Genomic DNA, 15,785 nt, shown 5'->3' with positions numbered 1-15,785 from the left:
GAAAGGGTCCCCCTGTCCAGGCCGTACCGATAAATACAGAAACTTCATCTTTATTGGCTGTATAAACATCTCTGGGCTGTACATACATTTCATACATCGTAGTGGAGGGCCAAAAGGGGGGACCCCAGCAACACAGCAGCTCACCCCCTTTCCCCAAGGCCCACCCACTCTGTGCAAACCAAGGCCAACAGCTCCTGCTCCCTCCCTCCCAGGAGAAGTCACTGTATGGGGAGGGGGTCAGGGGTCAAGGCCGTAGGAGACAGGAGGGCTTGGTGGGGTAGGACACATGTTAAGTGCTAGACTCCAACACTGAAGCGAAACAGGCAACTGGCACAGGCAGCAAGCTGGGGCCCGGGCGGGAGGGGGGGGGGTAGGCAGGGAAGTGGAGAGAAGGGCCAAGCTGCCCTCAGGGTTCACAACCACAGCTCTGGGGTCTTGCCCTCACCGTGGCAGGAGAAACCTGCTCTGGAGTCTCTGCCTACAGCCCGGGGAACTGGGGACAAGGGTGCCACCAGGTATCCCAAGGATGGCAAGGAGGGAACAGGAGCCAAGACCCCAGCCCCCCTCACCGAGTAGCCCCTCTCTCCCTCCATTAAACACATAATGGACACCCACCTAAGTGCGTACAGCTGTGGGGGGCCAGAATCAGACTCTGTGGGACTATGTGGTGCCTGAGCCGGCGGTGAGGGAGAAAGCGGGCTCTCAGGGGAAAGAACAGAGACAGCAGTCAGTGGAAGGAGAGAGAAGGCCCGAGAGAGCCCCCCTAGCCCAGCCAGGGGGGATAACAGCAGCAACTGGTCCACACAATGAGGACAAAGAACAAAAAGAAGAGGCAAGGAGAAATACTATGGTAAACAGGGGAGGGGGCAGTCTCTACTCCATCCTCTGCAGAGCCTCATGCCCAAATAGCAGCTGAGACGGGTGCCCACTCCTCTCCACTCACACGGCCAGAGGGGAAAGGGGCGTGCGAGAGTCCACCAGCCAAAGCAAGTGGGACTCACCAATATAGCAACACCATTCTTTGGGCCTGCTCCTTTCCAACCAGGGACTTAGGCCCAGGACTGACTGATGATCGGGGTGGCACCAGGTCAGAAACATGGGCACAGAGGGGCTTGGCAGGGGCCTGATCTGGGAGAGGCGGAGGGGCTACGTACTCCCTGGGGCCTGCTGGGTAAGCAAATCCTGGAAGGCAGGAACTGGGCACCTGGTTCTGCAAAGGGCGAGGAAAAGGAGACGGGGCAGGTCTAGGGGAGAAGCCCCTAGCCACTCAAGGGATGCAGATCCACTTTTACTTTCTCCCCACAGCTCAACATTCCAATGGTGGGGAAGAAACCCCCAGAAGGTACAACAGCATCCTTCTTCCCGATGATCTTGCCATTCCGAGTGAAGAAAACCTGGGGGTGGGGGCACGGAGAGGAGAAGGCTGACTCTGGCCTCCTCTGATGATGCTAGAGACACACAGGCCTGAACTGCAAGCATTCCCAACTCCGAGAACCGCCGGAGGGGAGAGACTCAGGGTGATGTGGGAGGTGACCACAAGAGGGCGTCTGGAAACCAGCTCCCCAGCACAGTCCAGGCAGCGTTGTCCAGCACCTCGGAACACACCCACCACAGGCTTTCCCCTCTTCCCAGCTCTGGGGCTCTGGCTACAGTCCTATTCCCCACTAATGCCAGCCCCTGCCCAGACCCAGGAACCCTAGTCCAACCCCACACCCTCCCCCACTTACCACCACCTTCTTGCCCTCATGCTCTTGCTCAATCTCTTCCCCATCTTCTTCCTCTTCCTCTTCCTCCTCTTCCTCTTCTCCCTCCTGGTGCAGGTACATGACATTCCGGACGTTCCGGACGGCTCGGGCAGTTGGGGACAAGATCACTGTGTCACAACTGTCATCACTGTCACCTAGGAGGGCAGGAAACCTGAGCTCCTGTGGTGCTGCCCCCACCGTCTGCCCGAGCAGCCTGGCTGGCCACCCCCACCCCACTCACCCTCACTGTCCAGAATGTAGTCCCGGGGGAACATGATTCCACAGCCCATAATGTCCCCTTTATAACAGCGTGGCCCGAAGGGGTCCCCCACACCACTGCCATGGAAGATCTTCCCGTCATCTGTCAGGGGGGAGGGGAGAAGAGAAGACACACACTTGAAGGAGGGGCTGACACTCTACCCCACCCCTCCAGAGAGGCCCCTGTTTCAAGCAGAATGCTTGCCCACCTCCCTCTCTGGCCCCGAGTAAGGGAGGGGGTCAAGGTGAAACAAAAATGGAGAGACAAGTAGAAAGAGGCCCCAGATTAAAAAAAAAAAAGGAGAGAGACACAATGTCTGTTCACACAAGGAGCTGAGGGGCAGACTCCCTCAGGGAGCTGGCGGAAGAGGGGAGAAAGGCCAAGAAGGGGATGGGGGTGACACCAGGAGCTCACAGCAACTCCTTTCTTAAGAAAACCCTAAAGGAAGTCAAGCCGACCAAAAAAAGAAAGTGCAGAATCTGCAAGAAGGGCGCAGAGGGAGCCAACTCAGAGGCCTGGAATGTCCAGTTTGGGCCCAGATTCCCCCGCCCCTGTTCGGCTCCCCTTGCTTTTCAGGCTGGGAGGAAAAACACAGACAAGGAGAAAGCACTACCGGCCTAGGGAGGGGGGATGAGACGGCAGCAGGGGAAAAGGCTCTCCAGCCGGACGCTGGAGGGGAGACCATTTGCGGGGGTTCAGGAAAATGGATGTCCCTGTGCCTGTACGTGCCCCACAGCCCTGGCAGCCCTGACTCACCTGCATGATAAGCCACAGAGCCTCTGCTCCAGCCAGGGTGTCTGTTTTTGGGATAATCCTGCACCAAGAAGGAAAAAGAAAACCTATGGTTTTCTATGGAAAGAGGGCAGGAGAGGGCATCTGAACCTTCAATCTTCTTAGACAGATGGCTGCTCACACCCCTGCGGCCTCCCACACCCTTCAGGCACGGGGAAGCAGGGGAAGCAGGGAAGGTGACCACGGCACTTGGCTTTCACAGCCGGGGCTGCAGGCTGCCCCCACCCCACCTTTAGGCCCAGTGTGCGTGGTGCAGTCACGACCCTCTACCTGGTCCTAGGGCATGGGGGGAGTCTGTACCCTCCCACAGCAAACACATACAACCATATCCTGTCCCGGGTTAAGACCCTCCCACCACAGCCCACCCACCTGTCCCCATCCCAAGAGCCCCAAAGCTGAGCAGCTCCACAGGTAAAAAGCCAGCACGAGTGCCCACCTTCCGGGCCAGCCCCAAGGCGATGTAGCATTTCTCTCCAGGGTCCACGATCTCCACCTCAAAGTAGTGGCTACGGGTGCTCAGTGGGTGCCGGGCCTGGGCCAGCCCCACGTCAACGATGCTCTTGCCCTTGCCCAAGTACTCCAGCAGCTGTGGGGGAAGAGCCAAGGGCAGTGGGTGGTGCGGAGGGCAGACGGACACCTGCCCTAGAAACCTGGTCCCAAGGCACTCCAGACCAGTTTCTGGGTCTGACAAAACCTCTGGCTGAAAGGGAAAGGTTCCTAGAGGCGCACCGTGGGCACCAACGTCCCAGGCAGGCATGAGAGAATGGGGAGGACCGGCGGGTCGCAAAGGTGGCGGCATGGGCCGGAGGACTGGCCCCGCACCCATCTGTCGCCTGAGCTGCAGATTCTCCTTGCTTTGGGGGAGAAGTGGGCAGCAGCCCAGGCGGCCGAGCACCATGGAGCACACTGGGGGGCTCTAAGCTATGGCCTCACTTCCCTGAATCACCCTGCTGGATGAGGCCTCCCCAGGGGCTCTGGGAGCAGAGAGAAGGAGCCATGAAGACTAGGCTGAGCGGACCCCTGGAGGGGCCTAATGGGGAGGACAGGAAGGGTACAGAGGCTGGGTGCTAGCTCCAGATGTCTGAGGGAGGGGAGACGAGCTCAAAAACCAATTCTGCCTGGGATGGACTACCATAATACCTCAAGGTCTGTTCTCCTTGGCTTCAGACAGAGCTGGGTCAGGGAGGTGCCAAGGGGAGCCAGGGAACCCAGAACGACCAGCTCTACTCCTCTGCTTAATGTGAGGGCCGGGAACAGGCGGGCTGAGCACATGAAGGCAAGCTTTCCTGTTCACAGCCCCTCACAGCTCTTGTAGAGCGGAGGGGTGTGTGGAGGTGGGGGGAGAGCGGAGGCGACTGATGGACTCTTGGGGCTCTTCAGCTCCAGAATGGCCCTGCCTGGGCATGATGGGGCGGCAACCCCCAAACTGGGAGGATTTATTTATCAGTTGTCATGGTAACAGTGGGGTTATGACTCAACCCCATCCCCTCTCCCCACCCTCAGCATCACCTGGGAGTCCTTAATCCCTTTTTAATTAGCCAAACTGCCCCTCAAGACTTTATTCTACCCTCCTGCCCCTCCAGCCCTGAAGAAAACACTGCCTGGGGACATCCTCCACTTATCCCTGGCAAGCCTTTGGACGCTGGCCTCTCACCCCCAAAGAACTCCTGCCTGAACAGGAAAGGAATTAGGCTCGCCTGCACCAGTGTGGAAGCCTGCGTGTGTCTCCGGCAGAAGCAGGGCCTGCATCACCACCTTATTCAGAAGAACCGGAGGGACTGGATCCCCTTCTCAGCCTTGGATCCCCAAAGCTCTGCCACCTCAAGTCCATTCTCCCCCCCGCCTCCAAAAGAGTCCTGGAGGCAGGGGGAGATGACCAGGGGAAAAGCCAGAGCCGCATGGGCAACCTCCGATATCCACACCCAGGCTCTTTCCATTTCCTCCAGCCATGATCCTATATGTGTCGGGTTATGCTGCCTCTTTCATATTTACACCCCTAGCCCAAGTCTCCTCTGTTAGCTCCCACTGCTTTCTTTCCCCAGAATGGGGTCCCCGGCAGGCCACCTTCTGATTTACTCATTAAGGCCCACACTGCTGGAATTCCCCTCACGGTCCTGTGTTCTCTGCTCAGCCTGGCTTCCTCCTCTGCATTTCCCTGCAAGCGGGAGGGGTGGTGCCTGGTGCGCATCCGCTGGCGTACACTCCACCCAGTGCGAGCAGCCCCCGGCCCACCCTCTCCAGCCAGCATTGCAGAACTGGGTGGGGGACCCCACAGCTGCCCTTGACCCACTCCCTCCAACTGGCCTCGGCGTAGGAAACACAGTGTTCTCCACTTCCAGAGCCAAGAGACAGATGCTCCAGATCCCGATCCTTGGGAAAAACCCGCCCAACCATTCCCTCAGCCTCAGCCCTGCGGAGGGCAGCCGCTGCAGCCTTGTCTGTGGATAGGGTGGGGACGCTCCTTCCAGCTAAAAAGGTCAGGAGGATGAGGTACACGAGCGGTGGAGCTCTGCCACCCACTCCCCGGCCGGCACACCACTCAGACAGCCGGCTGACAGCTGGGAGGCTAGGTCCCCACAAATGCTGCCCTCCGCAAGAGAGGAACACCCGCCCCTCAGGGTGTAAGCCGCCCCAGTTCATCTGCTCCTGTCCAGTGAAGTCTCCCCGAGTGCTCAGAGCGAGTCCTCTGGAGCGTTCCCAGCACTTACAGGGGCAGGTGGGCACTATGGCCTCCAGACAGATTGTAGCTAGAGTTCACTCCTCCCCTCCTGAGACGGGGCTATTGGCAACCAAGAGCAGATAGGAGGTTTAGCCCCTGAGTTGCCAGACTCTCAACGCTGGTCCCTCAACCTGTGCCTCAGAAGCCTCTCAGAAAGAGAATCACACAGACCTGGGTTCCGATCCTAATTCCTGTTACTTATTAGCCACTGACTTTGAGCAAGTGACTTTCGCTAGTGGTCAGTACCTGTTCTGCCTTCCCCTAGATCAGGAAATGGGAGTTAGACCAGAACATACCAACACATCAATACTCCCTAAACATTAACAGTCCCCCACAGCTACAAAAGACTAGACCTGCCAGTCACAGAAGGAAACGACCCTTCATCTCAGCCCTTAACTCCAACTACAATGGCCCCTTAGGCTCCCAGAACTGGTCACAGTCCCCCCTAGGAGAGATAAGCACACCCCAGATTACTCTATCCCAACCCACCAGCTGTCCCCTTAGTGCTTCTCCTCCAACAATGCCCAATCAATAGGAATGCTCCCCTACATCTTTGGTGGGGGTAGGGGCACCCATTCCTTGGGGCTTTCAAGCCCCCGACTCCTGCACCTCCCCCCCACACCCCCAGAGCCTTGGGAGGCCAAACAGGTGGACTCGAGGGCACAGAGCAGAGGCCACAGCACCAGGTGCAGAGAGCCTCTTGCACTCCAACCCCCCACCGCATGCGCTTAGCGATAGCGCCTTCCCCGCCTCTGCTCTCCTGCTGGTTCTCTCCTGCTGGTATCCACCCTCCTCCTCCTGCCAGCAGAGACCCTAATCCCTCTTGACAGGAGCAAGGGAGGGCTCAGTGCCTTGAGGGCCTAGAAACAGCTGAAACAGGAACCCAGGACGTGCTCCCCACCAGCCAGCTCAGGCTCCAACACGGTCTCCTCCTGGGTTGGGTTGGGGGGGGGGGAGGACCCCTGGAGGGTGGGGCCTCATTCACCCCTCTTTGTGTACCAAAGCTGTTGCCCCGTCACTAAGGAGTTGTCAGAGGAGCTATGAGCAGGAAACAAAGACAGAATGAGTCTAATCCCCCAGCTTTACCCACTGCCCCCCACCCTCCACACATGACTTCACTTTGCAAGGCCTGGGGGCAGGGATGAGGTGAGGGGCAACACCCCCATCCCTGAGCAAAGACAGCAGCCACTCTTCAACACCCTCAGAGCTCTGCAAAGGGGGGACTCTTTGGGAGGGGAAACTGAGGCCACAGGACGCAGGGGGAAGAATTCCATTCAAGAAAGAGCCAGGTCTGTATACAAACAACTGTTGAAGCTAGGTAGTGGGTAGATGGGTGCTCACTGTACCATTTTTTCAACTTTTCTGTATGTTGGAAATTGTTCATAATGTAACGTTAGAGCCAAAAAAAGGGGGTCAGGAATTTGTTCTTCTTGGTGGGAAGAACCAGTGTGAAGGGGAGAGAGAGGTAACTGAGACTCCAAACTGAGAGAGAGGCCTAGAAGGCAAAGGGTCCCATGGCAGCCAGGTAAGCTCCCCTAGAAAGGCCAGGGCTAAGAGGGCTCGTCAGGAGACTCGCAGGGCAAGTGGGAACCTAAGCCCAGAACTCCAGATTCATCTCATGAGAGGGGCCAGAAGGAGAGACGACGGGCTACAGGAGAGAGCTAGGGAAAAGGGCACAGCATGTATCCAGCAGTGGACAGGGCAGGGGCAACAGATCAAAGAATGAATATCTGGGCTTAGTCTTGCAGCTAATTCACTGTTTGACATTTGAATCGGTCTCTTTGCTTCTGTCTGGGGCTGTCTTTTCATCAGCCACACAACAAGAACAACTCTGGGAACACAAGGGCTGTCCCGATGACGAGGATGACTACGGGAGGGAGCTCCAAGCATCCTGGGTCTGGGTGCCAGGGATGCTACAGGTCCTACATGGCAGGTAACGGTCTCCGGCTCCGCACTGGGAAGCCCTGGACCAGATGGCGTCAGAGCCTCTCCCAAACCTTTATGGTTCTAAAAGGCACTCTACTGGAAATATCACCCAAGGCAGGAGAAACAGGCTCCAACCCACAACAAGAGGTCTGAGGCCCCGTGGAAAGGCTCCCCACAGAGGGGATGGAAAACAGGAAGACCAAAGAGGAGAAACAGCTGAGCCAGACATCTTTAGAAATGGGAGGTACAGGCGGGCCCCTAATGACCTCTCCCAGGCTCCTCCTGGGGAAACAACTGTGAGGGCTGGATCAGAAATACACTGGATGGTCAGAAGAGACAAGAGGGAGCAGGGCAAGAGACAAGTGGGGATAGAAGAAACTGGGTAAGTCACCCTCATTTGGAAGATGGGGTAGAGGGCAAGAGGAGAAGAGAGGCAAATATCTATCAAGAGGCTCATGCCCCAGTCTGCCCCAGCGGAGCAGGTGCTCAGGGAAGAGTGTGCCCCACCCTGCTGGCAGTACCAGGCTGGGGTGAGGGTCTGAGAGAAGAGCCAAACTTCACGGCTTATGTCTAAGGAAGAAAAAATTCTCCAACGTGTGACCTGAGGGCATTGGGGGAGGGCAGAGAGGAAGGAAAGCTATTTATAAATGTCTACAGGACTCTACATCAATTAGAAAAGATTGCCTGGAAGGAGCTGGGGGCAGAGTGGGGACAGGTCCAGGCAGGGAAAGGATGCCAGGAAAACACTCTTGAGGAGAGGTTGGGGATGAGAGCTGGAACATCGCCCTGGCTCAGTCCCAAGTTCAACTCTATAGCTGTTGTCAAAATGATGGTGGAAGGGGGGAAAGAAAGGAAAGAGATGAGGGTCAAGGAGTGGGCATCTAAAGCCCCTGGCTTACAGCCACCGCCATCCTCAGACCCCAGGGCCAGAGGGGGTGCAGAATGTCAGAAGCAGCAGGAGGGCACACACTCTGCCATTTTCCTTGGATTTGACTCACCTTGAACTCCAGGATGGGGGGAGCCTTGCTCATAATCCACTCCCAACCCCCACTGTTTCTGTTTTGCTATCAAAGGCTGAGTTAAAAACAGCCTGAGTTGGGGTGAGAAGGCCAGAGGGTGGAGAAAAAGATTGAGCCAGGAGCAAGAGGGCAGCCGAGGGACAAGTCGAAGTGGGAGGCCCCAGCAGCCCACTGGAGGTCAGGGCCAGACCCCTGACTCAGCAGCCATTCACTCCCAACCCAGCATGAGGCACAGAGGGTAGAGTTGAAGAATTTCCCTCTCCCAAGGTCCATATACTCCTCAAGAAAGTTTCAAATCCAGGGAGAGACCAGAGCAGGTACAACGGGAAGATATATAAAAAAGCAAGATTTGGAGAGTCAAGGATTCTCACCGAATCTTCATCTGCCTGTGTTCTTGTCCTCTATTAAAATGTAGGGAGAAGACAGAAGACGTTGACATTCACACTTACTACAAAGAGATCTCAGAACCTTCCCCCACAGGAGTGGGACTTGTGACCACATGCCCCACAGTGAATGGAGAGCGTGGGCCCGCTGAACTGGGATCAGGCCAAAAGGGGGATCCAGGCATCCCACCTCCAAATGAGCCCCAGCCTCTCAAAGGCACATGTGTAGGGCAGCAGAGGGTACCAAGTGCTGAAGGAACCAAAGAAGGCAAAGGAAAACCTAATACTGTGCTGAGAGTAAAGCAACTAACCTGAGTTCTCAGGGCCGGGGAAGGGAAGAAAGACAATCAGCACTACGGAGAACACAGACCTGGATTCAAAGAATCATGTCAAGGCCCCAAATTCCCATTTCCCAAAACCCTACAAGACACCGTCTTCATTCCCCATTCTAAGCAATTCAGACCCACTTATGTGGCCCACGGGTTTTCGGCGCAGCCCTCCCGGTCTGCCCACTCCCACCCAACCGCCTCACTCACAGTTCCGCAGACTCGGACATCGTGCAGCCGGCCCCACTCGTCCTCGTAACTGTCCACCATCATGACACTGTCATCCTCGCGGCCCAGCTCGGCATTGAGGTGCAGCCGCACCTCCTCACCCAGAGAGTGCATGCCCACTGCTGGGAACAGTCCATCTGGGGACATGGGCATGATGGTGGAGCCCACCTGCAGGGGAGGGAGGGAGGGCTGGAGAGAGGGAGCTGATGCTGAGCTCCCTTTTCCACAGCTCACCTAATTCTCACGAGGGTACTTTTGAGAAGATGCGACACATAATTATCACACACACTGACAGACAGAAAAACAGAGGCACCGAAAAGTTGAAAAAGTGGCTATAAGGACTCCTGGCCAAGCAAAGTATCCAGAGAGCTAGAAGGCAAACACAAGTCTCTTGACCTGCTACCACCAAATGCTTCTGGCACGTGAGTGTGTTCTGGAGGAGGAAAGTGCGGAGGCACGGACGCTAAGGAAGGCCAAGCCCTGAGAAAGCCATCCTCCCAGGGTGGGAGAGGGAGCTGGATAGGAAAAGAAAGAGAGCTGGGGATCCCTCTCTTCTATTTGCTCTTCCCCATCCCTTCACCACTACTAGTCTCTCTCTGAAGAGGAAAGGAAAGAAGTGAAACAAGAAAATAACACACAGAAAGGACATATCCTCAAAGCCTTCAAGGCAAGGCTCCAAAGAGGACCTCCAGCTTATGCATCCAGGCCATAACCTCTCCCTCTCTTTTTCTGCTCAAAACCTTCCCCCACATCACCCGATCCTGTCCCCCACAATCTCTGCTCACCCCCCACTGCACTAACCTGCCCCTCTGCATCTATCATCTAGGCTAATGCCCCGGCTTCCCTGGGCAGGGGAAGTGGCTTCTCCTATATGCAGACTTTGGGAGAAGCTGAGGATGGCCTGAAGGAGGTGGGAACTAAGCCTAGGGGTCCCTGGGCAAGCCCCAGCCGGTAGGTTATTTTCATTCCCACAATTCCTCGGATGGCGTCAAGCCACTTAAATCCCACCCAGGATTTCCCACTCACCCGTTTCCCATTTTTGGTGAAAAAGATCTGGGCAGTCTGTACATCAAAGGACACAGGCTCAATGCCGCAGCCAATCCGGTCCCCGGAGTTGCACTTTGACCCAAACTGGCGGCCTTTGGCTCGGCCATTGTACAGCCTGTGGAAGGAGCGGCACAGACACAGGACCTGAGCCTGGCCTCCCAACTTCTCCCAGGCACTGACCCCTGGGGCCCCTCTCGCTGCTCCCACTCGGTGATGCATCTACCTGTCTCCACACATGAGCTCCACCCTCCCCTCTAAGTCTGCCAACCTCCAAGGCTTGCTATCAGGCCACCTTCCCGTCCTGATCATAAAGTCCATGAAAATACCCCAAGATAGGTAAAGGAATGGCAAAAGCCACCCACGGTAGTCCTTTGTATCTAAGGTCCCTAAATCCATAGGAAAGGGGTCAGGTTCCACAGGAAGCAACTCACTTGCCGTCATCAGCATGGTAGGCTACGGAGTCGGGCAACCAGCCGGGCTGGTGATCCAAGCTGTAGTACTGAGGGACCAGCCCCACAGCAATGGTGCCCCGGACCCCGCTGTCCACAATCGACACCTGGAGGGAGGACAGCAGGGCAGTTAGCAGGCACCAGAAATGGGATGAATTGCTGGGGGCCTGGGGAAGGGCAGTCAGACATCAAAGACTCAAAGAGGCTCAACGAGACAAAAAAACATGTGAATCAGAGAAAAGGGCACTCAGGGAAGAACTGGGGAGACTAGGGGCCTACTTTATATCATGATTACTCAGAAAATCATTTCCAAATTATGGAAAAAGATAGGAAATGGAGCAGAGGCTGGGCTCGGGTTAGCAGGTGGGAAAGGCCATCAGTCAGAGTCTGGGATATGTGTCAAAGTCTACCTAGCTGAGGGGCAGGAGAGCATAAGGGACAGGGTGACAGGACTAGGGCACCCGTCTCTCAGCTGAGGCACCATGCTATCCTGTGCCCTTTTCTCAGCCAAGTAGACAGCCCTGATGGAAAATTAAAAGGATCGGATCAAGAATCTAGTAAAAGAGCTCCCTGGAGCTTAACAAGCTCATCCCCTGCTCTACCCACCCACTGCCTTGATCACCTCAAAATAATTGCTGTCCTTGGTCAGAGGTCGAGAAGCCACGTAGCAGCCAACTTCACCGGAGTTTCCATGGTAACTGATGGAGGAATGAGGGGGGAGTCCATTAGCAGCCTAGCCCAGGAGTTGGGGGGAGGGCCTCAGCATCCCCCCCCACCCCCCCACCCTGTGAGGGCCAACACAGAGGAGAATCCACCAGGCCACACTTCAGGACATCTGCACAGACACCATCACAAGATACTTGAGATCACCCACCCCTCCCGCTGCCTCCAGCCAGGGTCCAACCCACACCACACCAACACAAGCCTGGTTCCTTCATTTCCAGGGGGAAAAGAATGCAGAGTCTCCCTTAGTTGCCTAGTAGGGGGTCTCACAACCCTGTCTAAGCTCAATCCCTCATGCTACAGCTTCAGCCCTTTTCCTCTGGCTCTGTCCTCAGTGGGGCTGAAGAACAGCTGCTGGTCTCTATCCTCTATACCAAAGCCCTTCGTAGATTGGAAGACGGTTATTCAGTCCTCACTCCTCAGCTTTCTTGTCTCTAGGCTAAATAGCACTACTTCCTTCCCCCCTTCAGGGACAACTTTGTCAGAGAATTAGGCTCAGAAGGAGTCAGGGAGGGGGTTCAAGCCAGAAAAGAGAGAGAAAACAGACACACACACACACACCGGAGGGTTGGAAGGTGGTGGGCAGGATGCACTACAGAACTATCCTTCCCAAAACAGGAAATCCATTGCCTCTGAAATGGGCCACTCTCCACCAAACCCAACCCCTGAGACGCAGGCCGAGGAGATACAAACACCCCACACGCCCACTGGAGTCCTCTGAACAAGGCACTTGGGCAACTCAAGACACCCACAGCTTCCTATCTCTGACATGATTGTTTCCAACGTGGACCAGGACAGAGTGACCTGGAGACACAGGCAGAAGGGAGTGCGGGCTGCAGCAGCCCATACTGCTCCACTCAGAAAGGCCTCCAGGGTCAAAGGCCCTCCCAATGCAGTGCAGACAGTCCTCTGCCTCCAAAAAAGCCCTTTTTCATCTCTAAGATCTGGCACAGCAAGGAAAATGTGAAACCACTCCTCTGAACTTACCTCAAAGTGTCTCCATCTACAAGAATGTGCTTGAACCTCTCCTGGTATCGGAAAGCCCGGACCTCCCGAATCTCCCGGATCCTCCGGCGCCAATTCAGAAACCGGTAGTGCAGGTTGAGGTCATCCATCTTGTTCATGAGAACAAACCTGCCATGGGGAGAAGGGGACTGAGAAGGAAGCAGGGCCCTAAGCAAAGCAGCTCAGCCTGTTCGACCCAGAACGTGGACAGGGCACGGGACTCGAAGTCAGTCAACAATCCCCATCTGCATCCTTTCATTCGGCAAACACGTACTGAGCTCCTACTATGTGCACCGTTCTTGGTGCTAGGGATATAGCTGTGAACAAGATGGGTGGGATTCCTGTTCCCATAGCACTTCCATTCTAGGCATGACAGATGAGACACAGACCCGACAATGTTGGACAGTGGAAGAAACAGCAGAGTGGGGTGACACAGAATAATGGGGTAAAGTCTAAAGACTACTTTGTATCCAGTGGACAGAAGAGGCCACTCTGAGGTGACATCTGAGTTGAGAAGAGGCCAGGCACATGCCAAGCCCAAGAAAGAGTACTTCAGGCAGAGGGGACAGCCAGGACACAGGTCCTGGGGTGGAAAGAAGCAGCTATGGTAGAGGAATAGAAAGGCCAGGGTGGTTGGTGTGTAGGGAATGTGCGGGAAAATGTTCAAGAAGAGGATGGGACAAAGGCAGGGGCCAGAGAGAGGCCCTACAAGGCCCTATAGGCCATGTTAAGGAGTTTCCATTTTATTGCAAGTGGGATGGGAAACCTCTGGAGAGTTTTAAGCTAAGAAATGAAAGGATTTTAAGGTTTATCAGATTTTTTTTTTTAAGATTGTATTTATTTATTTGACAGAGAGAGAGAGAGATAGCAAGGGCAGGAACACAAGCAGGGGGAGTGGGAGAGGGAGAAGCAGGCCTCCTGCGGGAGCAGGCAGCCCGATGCGGGGCTCGATCCCAGGATTCCAGGACCATGACCTGAGCCGAAGGCAGACGCCTTAACGACTGAGCCACCCAGGTGCCCCAGTTTATCAGATCTTAAAGATCATTCAGGCTGTTGGCTGGAGAACTGATCATGACAGAAGCAAAAGCAGAAGTGGTGAACAATTAAGTCAGAAGTTGATGCAGTAGCTCCAATGAGACATGGCATCCATTAGCATGGTAGCAGTGAAGATGGAGAGGAGTAGAATGACCTGGGTATTTAAACCACCAACAATGCTAATGGATGGATGGATGGATGGATGGATGGATTTATTTTTCCTGGAAGCCAAAAGTGAGAAAAACGGGAGGTAATTTTCTCTTCCCATCACCCCAAACACTGGTACAGGGGTTCCATCAAGGCGTGGCGATGCCTTGCATACAGTAGGTGCTTAAATAAGCCTCAGCTGGGCTGAATTCAATCCTAAAGCGCCTGTTACACCCTGCTGCAGTAGCTGCAAGCCACCACGTGGCCCAGAAGGGTAGGCACCAGCGGGGCTGCGCTCCTCGCACGCGGCCAGGGCTCCACCCCAGATACTGGCCCCCAGACCTGGGGACATCTGCTCGCCCAGAACCGCACAGCCTTGGCACCCGCGAGTGGCAGCCGCACCGGGTCCCGCCTCCAGCCCGGGCACGGCCTGGTCGCTCAGACGAGACCCGGGGGCCCGGGGGTCTGGCTCGTCACCGCGACTTACGCGCAGTCTCCCCAGGCCCGGCACCGGGCCGAGGAGGGTCCCGATGCAAGAAGCCCCGTGACCGGGGAGCAGGCCCCGCCCCTGACCAGGGAGGCCTCCGCCCAGGACCCCCGCCTCCCGCCTCAAGCTCCGTGGAGACCCGAGGCCTCCGGGACCCCGCCCCCGATCCCCGCCTACCGGGGCCGCCGCGTCCTCCTCATCCATAGGCCTCTCAGCTCCGCACCCTAGCTCTTCGGCCGCCGCCACCACACACATCCGGGTCCCCGCCCTTCCTACGCTCCCCGAGGCCCGCCCCTCCCCACCCACCCCGGCCAATCTGCAGCGGCCCAGGACGACAGGCACCTGCAGGAGCCAATCGGAGGACGCAGGCAGGGGCGGGCGCGGCCCGGTGTACTGGGTACCTAGCGCAGGATAGGGGTGGTAAACCCGAGAGTCGGAGGGTGGGAGGTGGCGACGTGGCGGCGCGGACGCCGCACTGGGCTGTCTAGGGGCGGCTCCTGCGCGGGGCGGGGAGAAGGTCGCTGCGCACCTTCGGCGGACTGCCCGTCTTCCCTGAGCGCTCCTTCTGTGCCGGACGTGGCGCTGAGAGAAAGCTTCATAGGAATGTCCTTTTAATCCACTCAGCAACCTTCTGAAATGAATCTTGTTATTATGTCCTTTTTGCTGATGAAGATCCTGAGGCTGGCCTCCATAGCTCGTGCGCCTCACTGTTCCCACATGCTTTCTATTCTCCGGAGCCATGCTGTTACCGTGTGCTCTCCATTACCCGGAGCTCCGTGTCATGTCCTCTTCCGCGGGTTCTGGGAACAGCCCATTCCCGGAGGAGAGAACTTCGGATGCAGAAGGCACAGTGGCATAAACGTCACGCTGTTCCGGAACGGAGGCTCTGGGTGTGACCTAAGGAAAGTTAGGCCGGAGTCATTATGTGAAGGGAAGAAGGATACTCACCTACTAAAGGGTGTTTAGGGCTGCCCGATCGCCTCCCATCACAAGATCTCTCTTCCAGATTCGAGGGTTTTCCCTCCTCTGCATTCTCATACCATGTCGTTTGCGCCTCATCGCTAGCACTTTTTACAACCTTTTATTATGTAAAAGTCACCTCTGTATATAGATCAGTCTCTGCTAGACTGTGATATCCTTCAGACCCTGGGCTTTATCCCATTCTTACAAACAGTTATTGTTACAAATGTTGGGTGGAATGGAAGCCATCATCTTGTATACCAAACGGCAGCCATGTGGCATGATGGAAATAGATGAGGGAAGTAAATGTAGATGGGAAATTGGGAAATCTGGATTAGAGCCTCAGGTCTGTCTGTGCCTGAGGTCAGGTCTTGGTGTTCTTACCCATAAAAAGAATTTTGAAGCATGTGGTCTCTCAGCTCCCTTCCAACCCCTGGATTGCATAAATCGAGTTACTCTCCCCAGCTCATCTCCAGCTCCTGTTTCCTTCATTGCTACTCTTTGACCTCCTCTTCCTGAGCTATGAAAATACCCC

The 15,785-nt window shown here is 55.9% G+C and overlaps 1 protein-coding gene across 3 annotated transcripts; it reads right to left on the bottom strand.

Annotated features, from left to right (window-relative positions):
- Positions 1 to 34: 34 nt before the first annotated feature.
- Positions 35 to 15,095, bottom strand: SPRYD3 (SPRY domain containing 3). Of its 3 annotated transcripts, none has more exons than XM_064591203.1 (11): positions 14,820 to 15,088; positions 12,604 to 12,750; positions 11,516 to 11,591; positions 10,876 to 11,000; positions 10,424 to 10,559; positions 9,380 to 9,565; positions 3,233 to 3,382; positions 2,761 to 2,818; positions 1,987 to 2,106; positions 1,728 to 1,900; positions 35 to 1,394 (listed from the first exon to the last, which is right to left on the bottom strand). In XM_064591203.1, exons 1-11 carry the CDS (start codon positions 15,029 to 15,031, stop codon positions 1,260 to 1,262), a joined length of 1,518 nt encoding a protein of 505 aa, XP_064447273.1. In that variant the 5' UTR covers positions 15,032 to 15,088; the 3' UTR covers positions 35 to 1,259. The 3 variants fall into 3 exon arrangements, with proteins under 3 accessions (XP_064447273.1, XP_045729334.1, XP_064447274.1); XM_045873378.2 differs by lacking the exon at positions 14,820 to 15,088 and adding an exon at positions 14,468 to 14,573; XM_064591204.1 differs by lacking the exon at positions 3,233 to 3,382 and having other exon boundaries at positions 14,820 to 15,095.
- Positions 15,096 to 15,785: the final 690 nt, after the last annotated feature.

This window comes from Mirounga angustirostris, unplaced genomic scaffold (assembly GCF_029215605.1).
Source record: "Mirounga angustirostris isolate CCGP_5_RB_7025 unplaced genomic scaffold, mMirAng1.0.hap1 SCAF_5, whole genome shotgun sequence".
NCBI classification, from domain to species: domain Eukaryota; kingdom Metazoa; phylum Chordata; class Mammalia; order Carnivora; family Phocidae; genus Mirounga; species Mirounga angustirostris.
Note: the sequence above shows the minus strand (reverse complement) of the source record. Positions and strands in the feature narration are given on the sequence as shown.